This window comes from Haemaphysalis longicornis, unplaced genomic scaffold (assembly GCF_048455015.1).
Source record: "Haemaphysalis longicornis isolate Haplotype H1 unplaced genomic scaffold, Haemaphysalis longicornis Haplotype H1 scaffold_8, whole genome shotgun sequence".
NCBI lineage: Eukaryota > Metazoa > Arthropoda > Arachnida > Ixodida > Ixodidae > Haemaphysalis > Haemaphysalis longicornis.
The window spans coordinates 117,504,156-117,517,681 of NW_027526445.1; the positions used below are offsets into that span (position 1 = coordinate 117,504,156).

Below are 13,526 nucleotides of genomic sequence, written 5' to 3' on the forward strand. Positions count from 1 at the left end.
CCGCGTGTTCGACATTTGGGCGCACGTTAAAGATTCCCGGCTGGTCGAAATAAATCTGGACCACTCCCCCAAAAGTTTTTTTTCTTGCTTTGCTGACATATCCGATGCCGATTTGTTTAAGGTTGCGGTCACTAACCTTATCTGTGGGTAGCCCTCGGTTCATACTCTGTATTAAGCGACCTTACCTGATCGCACTTCCTTAACTTGCTGTCATTTTGGGAAGCTGACGGCACGTCTGGGTTCTGGCCGCCGGTTTGCGCGGGTAAAACAGGAAAATGAAGACAAATGGTACATTCTCGCCACGCGGGCGTGTTCACGTAAATAGCAAGCAAGGAGAACGGCAACACACCGGACACCCACGTTTCTTCCGTTAGTGAGTAGGCAGTTCACGTCATTGCCCTTTGACTCTATTAGGCGGCAATGATCAGTTAATGACGTGCTTCCTGCACGCGCTCGCGGTGTTCGCTGCTGCGTGAGCAAAAAGAAGCCGATACCTCACAGCCCGCGTTTTGTGGTTCACACAGAAAGCGAGGATGACCTCACCTCCAGTGTGTTCGAAAGCGTTTGCGTTCTTTTCCAAAGGCGAAGAACGGAATGTGAACTACTTGCCCCCTAATCAAACCTATATATAGAAGTCCGGTAACAGAATAAAAACAGGCATGAGTTTGTTCGTTCCAAATAAAATCACAGCTGCATGGTATGTATTAGTATATAAAAAAGCGACGCCAAGAGACGATCTCTGTGGTAACAAATGTGCTCGTGACGTATTTTTGGGTTGCTGACTTGGCATTAGCGTGGGAAGCTGCCAACAAATGTGCAAGCTTCAAATGGCTAAGAGGCGCGGAGGCATGCTGTGGTACAGTGGCAGCCGCAGAAAAAAAGGAAGACGAGGAAATCTTATGGGGCTGAGTTTTGGGGCGGGATCGAGGACGTGTAGGGTGCGACTCCGCTGCGGTCATTCCCTGAAACAAGATCCAGCCGAAGACTGACCTGAACAAATGTGTCGCGAGTGATAGAGAGAATTGATTGATTGATTGTAGGGTTTAACGCGCCGGCGCAACGGAGGCGATGAGGCGCGCCGTAGTGGAGGGCTCCCGATTAATTTTGACCACCTGGGTATCTTTAACGTGCGCCGAAATCTCGTACGCACGGGCGTTTTTTGCTTTTCGCCTCCATCAGAAAAGCGGCCGCCGCGGCCGGGAATCGAACCCGCGACCTCGTGCTCAGCAGCACAATGCCTTAGCCACTGAGCCACCGCGGCGGGCGAGATAGAGAGAAAAGGGGACGGAGAGGGGGGTGCCGATAAACCGCAAACCAACCCATTTGCGGGGTTGTGTTGCGGTTGCTGAAGCAGTGATGCCCATCTTTCGCGCTTATTTTGGCCTTACACTAGAAAGCTATTACAGCCGCACCATTCGCCCTGTTCCCTCAGCGCAGTGAGTTGGAAGCAGTTGACCTGGACACTCAGTGATGGATTATAGATATTTGTCTTTATTTAACAAGTTGCTCATGGCAAAAAAGCTTAACTGTAGATGCGCAGAGAAGGATTTGATTTGATTGTAGGGTTTAACGTGCCGACGCAACGCAGGCGATGAGGCGCGCCGTAGTGGAGGGCTCCGGATTAATTTTGACCACCTGGGGATCTTTAACGTGCGCCGAAATCTCGTACACACGGGTGTTTTTGATTTTCGCCTCCAACAGAAAAGCGGTCGAACCCGCGACCTCGTGCTCAGCAGTGCAACGCCTTAGCGACTGAGCCACCGCGGCGGGTGCGCAGAGAATGAAAGTGCGAGGGCCTACAGAAAGCACCGTGTCCAAAGATGGCTGCAACAAAGGCGTGCTGAGAACACTGATCGGTAGAAATCTCGCGTTCCACGCTGCCTGCTTATAAACGAAGGTGAACACCGAGCAAGCATATTAACAATTCCGCCGAGGCTTCATTTCGTGCGCCGTGCCAGGCAGCGCGCGCGTCCTTAATTCTCGCCAATTTTCTCTGCGCGTTTGTCCGTAGCGTGATCGCTGACATAGACATGTTAAGCAACCCCCCGCCCTCTTATTACGTGATTACTTGACACTTTCAGTATAAATGACTTGTTATTGCAGAGAACACAAGTAATCGTCTGAGCGTGCTGTCTTTGAGCTACAGAAGGCCGTGGGACTTTCCCTTCGCCATCTTCAAATGCACGGGTATTTATGGGCAAAGCTCTCGCTATCGCTTGAGTTCGGTGGGTGACTTGTCCTCGAAACATAGCCTCAAAAAAAAAAAGGAAAAGAAAGAAAGAAAGAAAGAAAGAAAGAAAGAAAGAAAGAAAGAAAAAAAGAAAGAAAGAAAGAAAGAAAGAAAGAAAGAAAGAAACAGCGTGATTCTGCTGGTTACCAACTTAATGAGAAGCTGTATCAAATGATGATCAGGAGTACGCGTGGTTCTCTCGTGATTTACCTGGTTGCCAGGACTGGCAGGACATAAATGTAGCTCCGGATCAATATGCAATCAAAACAAACCCCTTTTCTTCTAATAATACAACAGCGTAAACTTGACATGGCGAAGATAAGACAACGCGTGATCGTGTTGTTGTCTTCTCTACATCCCGTCTTGGTGTAGAGAAGACAACAACATCCCGTCTTCTCTACATCCCGTCTGCTCTACATCCCGTCTTGGTGTCTTTCTTGGTGTCTCAATTATTCGCGGTTTTGTGCTGGCTCGTTGGTGATGTTTTCTGGCGCCTTAACCTTGAAATAGTTCCGTAATTACTTGTGATAATAATATTAAATATAATTATTAATTACATTAATTAAAACATCATTGTTATTCATTTTCACGAAATCCTATTTTTAATGCAAGTACTCCTGAAAACAATATGAAACTTATAAATAATACGTAAAAATGCAGTTTTTCTGCGCCTGATGCCGTTTTTAAGGTATTTATACTATGCGCGGATCATACGAATAGAAGCCCAGCCCACACATATGTGTGGGTTTGTTTTCTGTATGAAATACTCTGAGCTTTCCATTTTAACTTGTCGAAGCATCATTAGTAAGGGGTAAATACACAAAATTTAATTACTTGTGGCCATTTTTTCTAAAATATTTTTGTTGGGCCGGAAAGGGGTATGCCGTCCTCTTTGTGGGGAATTTAATTAGCGCCCCGTAAGAATATGAAAGCACACCAACTGGTCCAATTGCTGACCCTTTTGCTCTCCTCTCACTGGCAGACACTCGCCTACGTACATAGTCCTTGCGCGTTTACACCAGCTTGGCTGTTAATATATCTCAAAAATGTTTTCGTTGTTTCAGGTTACTGGCTGCGAGAAATTTTGTGGTGTGACGTTTTCTTGCGCAGTACGAACCCGTATATATGCTTCTTATGCGGAGTAACTTTCGTGGGTGTTTTTCTGAATTCCGGAACTACCTGGCAGGTGAAAAGCTAGGGCAATTTGACCAACATAACCACTGAAATACCTAAACGCTGTGGGCATGACATCCTCTTCATGATTCGGGGGAATTTTAAGGAACGCGCCGCAATATTCTGATCGCAAATATTTGAATCCGCATTTGAATCTGCTTCAGGACACCTTGATCGACCATTAAGCAACATATGCTCGAATTTTGGTTAGGACTCTTCTAACCTTTTTAGTTTACGTGTTATGAAAGACAGTAACTTAATGACGAGAGTGAGAGAGAGAAAGCTCTTTATTAGAGGAGAAAGCCGAGAGTTTTGCCGGAATCGTACCACCGACATGCTACTCGGCGGGGGAATGGGTAGGGGAGGGTAGAAAAGGCCCTATAGATACAGGGCAGAAGAAAGAGAAGAGAAGAAGTAAAAAAAAAAAAAAAAAAAAAGAAACGGGCATCATGTAGTTTGCGTGAACAGTTCGACGAACGTCATGTTCTCAGTAGTTTAAATCAGTTCAGTGACGCCGATCTCGTCCAGGTATTCAAACAACGCCTTTAGTGCTTTGCGTTGTGCTGAAGGAGTGTGCCAGGGGCCAAGGAGCACTTGTAGGCTGATTGGTCCTGGGCGTAGGTGTTCGATCTTCTGCTCCAAACGGCACCTTGCGAGCATGTAAGCGGGGCACTCTAACAGTACGTGTTCCACGGTTTCTGGCGATCCGCAGTTATCGCAGTAAGGATTCGAGGTGGCGCCAAGTCGAAACAGGTAAGTTTTTGTAAGCGCTGCATTGAGTCGTAATCGGTGATACAAAGTTTCTAGTCGGCGCGGAAGTCGCTCTGGCAGCTTAATCCTCAGCTCGGGGTCTATGTATTGCAAGAACGGATAGTGGTGCTCTGGAAGAGACCAGAGACGGTTCCGCTCCATTAAAACAAGTGCCTTCGTCATAGCTGAGGCATCATGTTTGGTGAAGAAGACCTTCCTCATATTATGCATTTGAAGGCCCCTGCGAGCTGCTTCGAAATATAAAGGTTTAGTGGAGTCCTAACCAAAATTAGAGCCTATGTTGCTAAATGGCCACCTGTACGATCTCCGCCTTCTCCAATTATTCAAATCTCAACATAGAGAAGTTGCTTTTCTCTCTAACCAAATTTATTGTGAAATGAGAAACCATGAACATTGGCATATAAATCCTGATCGCTCAAATTACGGCTTCCAGACTCTATCGTACAGTTTGCGTTTAACACTTACCAAATAAGATTTTGACAACACATCAGGTTTATATATCCTACAGAACCTTCCGGGACATGTTTCTACAATTTGGCATGAACTCCCCGATTTGATCTATCTCCTTCAAACAATTTTTTTATTGTGCCTGCGTTTTGTCTTTTTGTTGTTGTTAGTTTGCCTTTCGTACATTTTTTTTTCTGCCAGCCCCCCCCCCCCCCCCCCCCCCTTCGCCCCTCCACCCGTCCCTGTTTGTGTCGTTCAAGGCGGGAGCCGTCAAGTCGCGAGTACTGCTGGTTTTTCCCCGCCCCCTCAACCACTGTGAATGACGGGAAATAAAGTTTAACTTCAACTTCAAATGTGGAAGTCATTAGCCTGCACTGAAGAGATTGACGAGTGAAAAATCAAATGAATCCAGTCTCTCAACAGGTGTTGATAAAAAAAGACGCAGCCTGCGTAGGACACCCAAACACTGATAACATACACGATGGTGGGAAACAACTGCAGAAGTTTCAAATGCACTGTGGAGGCTGTGCAAGTTGAACCGCAGAGAAATTACAAGGAAATAAAGTTTGTGGTTGAGCTAATGAGTTGTGGTAAGCATCCAAACACCGACATCGGAAAATAAGTGGGACTCATCAAACACGCACGAAAATATTAAGTACCATCAGAAAATAAAGGAAAAGAAAGGTACGAAAGGCAGAAGCCGAACGGAAACACTGTATCGGGCTCTAGAAAACACGACCTTAAAAAATAGAAACCGTACCACTATAACCAAATGACGCGCCGCAAAGAACACATCCTACGTCAGCCCGATCAGAGGTACAAATGCTTATGTGTTTAAATATAGATTTTAAAGGACACTTCGAGGCATATTGTCACAAATCCAAAGACAAAGCAGTTGTCTTTAAGGAAAACACGTTTATTGGAGCGAACTTGGGCTCCCCTAATAACTCAAATACACAGGCGGTGAAGCAGCAGTCAACAAAGTAACGTGTGGGGGGGAGCGTCTGCGATTCGGATACCGCGGCGTCTGCTCTGCAGGCTTTTATCTTTCGGCGCGAGTGTTTCTCGAAACGACGATTTACATCTACAACATTGTAGATCAAAGAAGATTATTCGAGGCTAGTGACGTTAACGCGAAACGCCTTCCGTATCCGAATGAGATAACCCGTGCGGCATAAAAATAAAGAATGAAACACGCGCTTCGCTTGGGACACAGATAACACAGCGGGCGCAGCCGGGCAGTAAACACAAAACATAAACAAACAAACCCAATGCCTAGTTCGCGGCAATATGAAAGAAGAAATGCGCCTGTATCTGCTTAGGCATGAACGAAGGCATGTTGGCAGTAGATCTCCTGTAAGGCTCGCCGAGAGATTATGAAGGGAAAAGGAATGACCGTTCTACTGATAATAGAGACAAAACTTTTTTATTGGCCTAAGTTTAGGTGGGATGGTTCCTCATTTCAAGTAACCATGTGCTGTCCCGGATCGACTGGCCCTCTCGACCAGCAGAAGTTGATCTTGAGACAGGGAGCTGGACAGCAGTATATCTCCCACTGCTCAGGGGTTCTACCGAAGAAAATTGATTGATTGATTGATTGATTGATTGATTGATTGATTGATTGATTGATTGATTGATTGATTGATTGATTGATTGATTAATTAATTAATTAATTAATTAATTAATTAATTAATTAATTAATTAATTGATTGATTGATTGATTGATTGATTGATTGATTGATTGATTGATTGATTGATTGATTGATTGATTGATTGATTGATTGATTGATTGATTGATTGATTGATTGTGGGATTTAACGCCCGACGCAACGCAGGCGATGAGGCGCGCCGTAGTGGAGGGCTCCGGATTAATTTTGAGCAGGTGGGGATCTTTAACGTGCGCCGAAATCTGGTACACACGAGCGTTTTCGCTTTTCGTTTCCATCAGAAAAGCGGCCGCCGCAGCCGGGAATCGAACCCGGGTCCGGTGTCTCAGCAGCACAACGCCTTAGCCACTGAGCCACCGCGGCGGGTTACCGAAGAAAATTAAAACCTGTAGGCAAACACAAGACGAAACGCCAGCGCAAGCCTGGAAGCACCATGAGAAGAGGGAGATAACTTGTGTCTGGACTTCATCAGTTAAATTGAAAACATGCAGTTGAACGGAAGAGAAAAACTTCGAGGCCCCCTCTGGTACTCCCATGAATTTTGTGTGCGAAAGATGTATCGTCCAACAAAACGCCACTGATTGTTCCTTCGAGTGTTGCGTTGCATGTGATGTTCGCGCTTCGCTCGTTTGGCTGCGTTCTTCCGCTCACTCACATCGTCTCCAGTGTGTCCCTGCGCCTCACCATAGCAGCCGGATGTTCCTCCACGCGGCGCAAAGAGGGCGTTACTGCAAGTATGTTGAATGCTAATTCAACTTAGTATGCTAATAGATTACTGCAGCGACGAGAAACAAACTAGATGACAAAATGCATATGGTGTCCCGCATTGAGGGCAATCTCACTTCAAAACGTGCGCTCCCGTTGACGTCACTGGTCCGTCGCTTCAGCGGAGTGATATATGAGATATTACGTACCGTTCTTAAGGGTATAGCGTGGGCAGCCAGCAGAACGCCAGCCCCGTTTCGCTGCAGCCACCACAATGTCTTTGCGCATGCGCGGGCGTTGCCTAGGCAACGGAGGCATGCACTTGTGTTTTTGAGGCACATGCACGCACTATGTGTCTTGTTTTGCAGACAATGGGTGTTTAGAAGCCGTCTTGCTGCTACAGAAGCCTTCGACGGCGGCTTTTCACTCGGTCATTTCAAGCTCCCGCTTTAATAATGAATGGAATTACGGGCTCATGAAAAAACTGGCATGCATTAATTTAGGAACTGAAAAGATTCAAAACTCATGTAACGCAGCAGGAAGATTTTTTACAAGTGGACAGGAGACCGAAAGTATAATAAAGCATTGGCCACAACGCTTCGTTCACACATTACTCCTTTTTTAAAGACGATAGTCTTTCTTGGGCTACTTAAACCCAAAAATTTTGGTCTGTCTGTATGTCTGTTTGTCTGTCTGTGACTCGATTCAGCCACCCGGCCAAAGTAATACAAGGCCTGCGCAATAGTCTTATATAGTCACAGCTAAATCTACACGTCTAAGTCCGCTGTAATGCTCATACTTGTCAACATTGTTGAAGAACAAAACATCACGCAAATACAAGACAACAAATTAATACAGATGTGATATTTGCAGTGTTCCTTTATAAAAAATCATATATGCTTGATTTTTGCGAAATTAAATACTTCATCAACTGCAAAAAAAAAAAAAAAATCTCACTCCGCCGTCGCCTGCTGTCGCCCGCGCCACTATAGCTTCTGGCGCCATTTTAAGAAATGAACCGGCAGCAGTTACGAAAGGTTCCACTAGATAGGTTCCACGTTCTGCTTGGAACGCACGTGGAGTAGGGCAACGTGGTTCTATAAACGCTGAAGTAGGGCGCCTCGATTCACGCGCGTCTCCGCCGTACGGCAGCGTTGGCATCGAGACACCGGGCCTGGAGCAGTGGACCGCGGTAAATTTAAAATGATCTAAGCAAACCTTTGGCGTCTTTACCTTGAGAGGAGCGCGACGCAAGAGGAACAACATGAGAGGTGAGCGGGAAAGCGAAGGGAGGCATTTACTTGGCAAAAGTCGATAAATACTATCGTCTTTTGTCGACATTTGCTACGAAAGGAGCAGATACGCGGCCAATTTTTTTTTCTTGATGTAGTAAGTCTCAACAATTCCATAAAAGCCACCTCACGTCCTGCATGCATTACGTGATGTTTATCTGGTTGCGTAAGATTTTTGTAATGACTACTTCATCGGTGTGAGACCATGTGGGCTTGGTGATGGTATTTGTGCTTGTTTTTTTTTTCACAATAAAGTTAGTTGCATGAACGGTTCTTGCTTTGCGTAATACCCCTTTGCGTTACCCCTTCAAGTGTTCAACCAGTACGTACTGCCCGAAATGTGAATTTTTGCGCCGTACGCGTGCGCCACTGTAGCAAATTTTGTAAGTGCCCCTTGCATGAGGAGCTTATGTGCTACTAGATGCCGCTATTGGCTGCTTCTTTTTTCTTCATAAGCAGAATGTCGCCAGAAGGCCTACCTTCTAAAATTTTATACAAGTTCATCTACACAGCACTAAGGCCGTAAGAACAAAATATAGGTTGTTAAGAGGGCAGCAGGGATTATCGTTTTTCTGGCACAGACATGGCTTGCAAACGTGCAGGGGTGGCAGTGCTCAAAGAAAAAAGGTACAGTCACCTCTAATTTTAAATTGAGTGTGTTTGTTCGTACCTTTGCTACTATTAGATGATCTTTTACTGTGTCAAGAGTTAGGCAGTTTTATATGTACACTGGTAAGTGTACTGTAAAGAATACGCTGGTAAAAGGTCAATGTATATGCAAAGACACAAATCAAAAGCCAGACAGAAAAAAAAGGAACGTATGTGCGCGGAAGGCCCTCGCTACGGCAAACCGATGGAACAATGCAACTCCGCTTGCATTGGAAAGGAAAGGATTCCATCATGCATTTCTTTTTCCTATTACGAGTGACGCACGGAAAATTTTCTTCTGATTACTCACTCAAAGGAGCCTAAGTCAGTTAGGTTTGGCAGAAATTACCGCAATCGACAAATATTTACTCATTTTCGCTCCGTTGCCAAGGCGCGGACGGAACTCGTATGTAACGATAAGACCATACGTAAAGGCACGGGGCACATGCACATACAGGTCAATCGGCGACCTTTTAAGATGGTGATATTTCTTGTTATGAAATATACAAGCACATACTTAATGTTTGCGAATAAATAAATGATTGAATTCGGTACCGCGTTTTGAAGGTAGCACGGAATGCAGCGAACGCCCCCATTACAAACACCTTGCCAGTTCAGATTCAGTCAGATTCAGTCAACGTCGAATTGAAAAAGAAAAAGTACAAAAACAAAAAAGTCCAGTTAAAGCGAAATACATCGCCGTCCAGCACCATCAATAAACGTCGACAGACAGGTATACCGTAACCGCCCGATTTAAGCACGCGCCGTTTTTGAATGCAACAAACCTCGCAGTAGTAACATTCTAACGTTGAAGCTCCTAATCTTTTCGTGTTTCGCTGGCAGATAAGCTGCCTGGGCTTAGCAGAATCGGGGACGTGTACGTACAATACTAATCGCTTCGAAGGGAACATGTTCAGCTCACCGTTCGGGGAATCATGGTGGTTTCCGCTGCGGCGAAACTTCCCGAGTACGTGGCAGCGATGAATCTCAGCGGCGACGATGGAAACACACAGCGACTGAATTATGGCCGCATGCGTAATCCTCCTCCCTGGCGTCTACTTCCAACGAGCCGAAGAATTTCCGCGCTGCAAGACGGTGTAGCACTCCTTCCGCGTGCACAGCACCTGGTCACACCTCACTTGTCCACTCCTCAATCGCACTTTTTTTTCTTGTTTGGCGTTCCTTAGTTTCTTTTCTTTTTCACTTTGCGCTCCCCGAATACCACTCACTACGTCACAGCGTGTCGTCGCTGTCGTCAGCGGAAACGTCACTCGCGCTCAAACAGACGGACGCACCGGCCACACATGCCCACATTTGACCCCGGCGTCACGCGCTGATCAGTCTCTCCGCACGCATCCGCGAGTGCTTCTCCGGTGCTCCAGCCGAACAGCGAGCAGCGGCTGAACTGCGGCTTCGGGCTCACTCTTACGTACACTTTCGGTCTCTTTCCAGCCCTTGCCTGCGCGAAACAGCTGCAGCTGGCTTGCCGCGCTGGGCTCAAACCTATAGCGCGATGCACGGCAGCAGCTGCGACTCGCATCTGCTGCGAGCTACAGCTGCTTTTTTTTCTTACTGCCTACTTCAGAGACTCGCCCTCGTAGAACGACGTCGGCGCAGCATCCGGGCGTCGCGGCGAATGTGGTCGTAAGCAGTGCATATCCGAGGGTCGTCGTGGTAAATGCACCGCTCGACGCGAACAGTTGATTCACTTGGTTTGGTAAGCATGACTGCAGTTTTGAAACCTGGCGGGTCGTCGAGCCTGACTTGCCCAGGGGTAGGTGAGGGGACGGGGCTAAGTTGCCGACACACTGGTGTGGAACGGGGCCATGCAGCACCGTCGGCTTTTTGAGAAGAATCCGACAGCACCGCGTGGCTGTTAGCCCGCGTGGACCTTCAGTTCCACGACAGGGGACGTTGTGATACAAAAGTATGTATACTCACACTGCAGTCGCAAACGGAATGAATTGCATAGAAACGTGATCACTGCACTGAGGGCTGGCACAAACAAACGAATAGCAGAGCAAAGATTCCGAGGCGGCGAGGATGATTCCCTCTTGACCACTGCATGCAGAGACACACAGTCGATGAACGTACCACTCGTTCTCGTCACCATAAAAAAAAAAAAAAAACAGATCACTGAACGGAACACACAAATCAAAGCTACAAAATGAAAATAAAAGTCTAGTTTTATATATAGGGACAGCTGGTGATGGAAAAAAAAATACTAGGGGCCTGTTCAGGAGCTTGGAATCTTCATCTTGGAGTCGCCATCGAGCTGCTGAGTCCGCAGTGAAACCTTGAGTGCTTCGTAAGTGGGTGAAGAAAGCATAGATCCGAAATTTCCCGACCGGCAGCCTCGTCGAAGCGGGGCTAGCAGATCCGGGGGCAGCGAGCGCAGCACGTCATGAGGCGGCGGCGGCGGCGGCGGCGCCTGGGACCTCCGGCGACAGTTCCTTCCAGCAGCGGCAGGTCCAGGACAGACGTCGCTCAGGGCCCTGCTCCGGTCGTGGTCGCATGGGTGCCGACGACGCGGCGCGGCCGCTTCTGATCCCGCGCAGAGCCTCTCTGGTCTTCGGCGGCGAGAAGGGTGCGAACCGGGGTCCGGACCCGGTCCCACGCGGTCATTATTTTTAGCTGCTCCGATGGAAGAAGGGGGCTGCTGCTCGCGCCAGCTCCGGGACGCTTGTGCGCTGCTCTGGCGCTCGTGCGGCTGTTGCGCGCGCGCCGAGTCGCTGCCGGCCCAGCTGTGGCCAGAAGAAAAGGTGCGCTGCCTTGACGCTGTGCCGCCGAGGAGGTGACGAAGAAGGGTGAGGGTGGCGGACGAGGGAGACGCGGCCGTAGTGTTGCCTTTTTCCCTTCGCCGCGGCTGAGTCTGTTGCTTCGGCGGCGCGCGGTAGCCGCTGCTCGACTTGCGGCGGGAGGTGGGTACGCCCCGCCACTTGTGGCTCCTGTATTTTGCAACTCGCACGTGCTGCGATCATCGCCGTCATGCAGCGCCGAGCTCTGACGGAGGAGGACGCAGGGTTCGATTAGCGGCCGTAGCAGACGTGCGATTTTCGGGAAACACAATCTGCCCCAACTTAATTTTGGGAGGTAGACTCCCATGCCGCTCACGTCTTCGGCGAACGCCAACTCAAATTTAAACGCGCGTTGAATAGCCGCACTGAATTTTCGCGCATGCGCGCCCTTGGTGCGGCTGTTTACGTGCATTCATGATTTGCTGGACTGATGCTCACGTGGTACGTCTACACATTTCACGCAACACATCCGCACAAAAACACTCAACTCAGGTGTACTAAATGTGCAACTCAAGAAAAAGTGTGGTGTTCCTTGGTTTTTTGTACCGCCGCACCTCGCGGCTCGACTCCAATGTGAGACTGTGCGGTTGAAAACGGTGACGGACCACTTACGTTACCGACGCTGTCGATAGCTAAATGTGGAACTTGTTCCAGTGTGCAGCCGAATGCTTTGTCACAGTTCTATTGGTTCTATTGCATTACCAACAAAAGGAGTAGGTGCCAAGCCAGGGCCGCGTTATCGCTCTACCGTGAATGCTTTTGGCGTTCAGAGCCAACTAAGATTGGACCTTCCCTGAAGGCCGGAGAACGCGGGTTGAGTGCCCGCACCTCCTGCGCTCGACCATGTTGTTAAATTCCCAAAGCGGGAAGGGTACGTGAAGCGATTCGTCATCTGAAGTGCAGCTGCTTTACACCGCCACGGATTGAAACACTTTTCCGTGGCCTTCCAAGTAATCCTTAACGCGTTTCGCACAATGGAGTGCTTTAACTCAATCATGGTTGATTGAAGCCTACAGTGCTGACTCTGAAGCACGCTTATAGTCACGGTAAAACAGTGCGATTCTGAACATATGCAAAAGTAAAATTTTAAATTAAGGGAGCATTTGCCAGCTCGGCTCGTGCTTTACGAGTCAATTCGCAGGTAATCTAGCGGTGATATCGTCTGAGTGGCACCTTCGCAGCTAATAAGTTAAAGAGAAGAGGTTGCCTCACTCAATGATCATCACCACCACAATCATCATCATCATAATCATAATCCCCATCATCATAACAGCTGCCATCATCATCACACCACCATAAGGGTCATCAGCGTCATCATAGTAAACGTCACCGTCACCCTCATCATCCCCCTCCTTTCCTCCTCCTCAATTCCTCAGAATCACCATCATCATCACCACCATGCAATCTTTATTTGCGCGATCGATAGCAAAAGTTACGCCCAAGTTTCAGATGCCTGTCAAAGCTCATTTTGCGTCAATTGGGATCAAGAAACGCGGAAACACCGCATGGCTGAAATCAGCCAAAACAATTAATGTCGACGTCGTCGCTACTTCATCCGAGGAGGTTTTGCGCGACTATGTACGCGCGCGGCTGAAACGGAGAAAGTGTAAGCATCAGAAGCTCAATTTAAATCAAGCTTTTACGATGGAAGACGGACGAAAGAGCACTTGAGCCCGCAATCAAAGCCGGAAGTACTATCCGTCTTTTCGGGTGGCAACTTGGTTACGACGGCTCGTGGTAATTACGCGAGAAGCTCTCGATGTTTTGTAATCACTCCGGCTCCTGAAGCATTGCC

The 13,526-nt window shown here is 47.8% G+C and overlaps 1 protein-coding gene across 2 annotated transcripts in view; it reads right to left on the bottom strand.

Moving 5' to 3' along the window:
- LOC144149794 (open rectifier potassium channel protein 1-like) overlaps positions 1-13,526 on the bottom strand; it is a 165,917-nt gene that overhangs the window by 123,596 nt on the left and 28,795 nt on the right. The window contains exon 1 of one of the 2 annotated variants that reach the window (XM_077681436.1): positions 9,856-11,036. The exons of the other annotated variant lie outside the window; for it this stretch is intronic. Coding sequence (XP_077537562.1) covers positions 9,856-9,870 — 15 coding nt within the window. The 5' untranslated portion in view covers positions 9,871-11,036. Of the gene's footprint in view, positions 1-9,855; positions 11,037-13,526 lie in introns of those variants that run through there. 2 annotated transcript variants of the gene reach the window in all.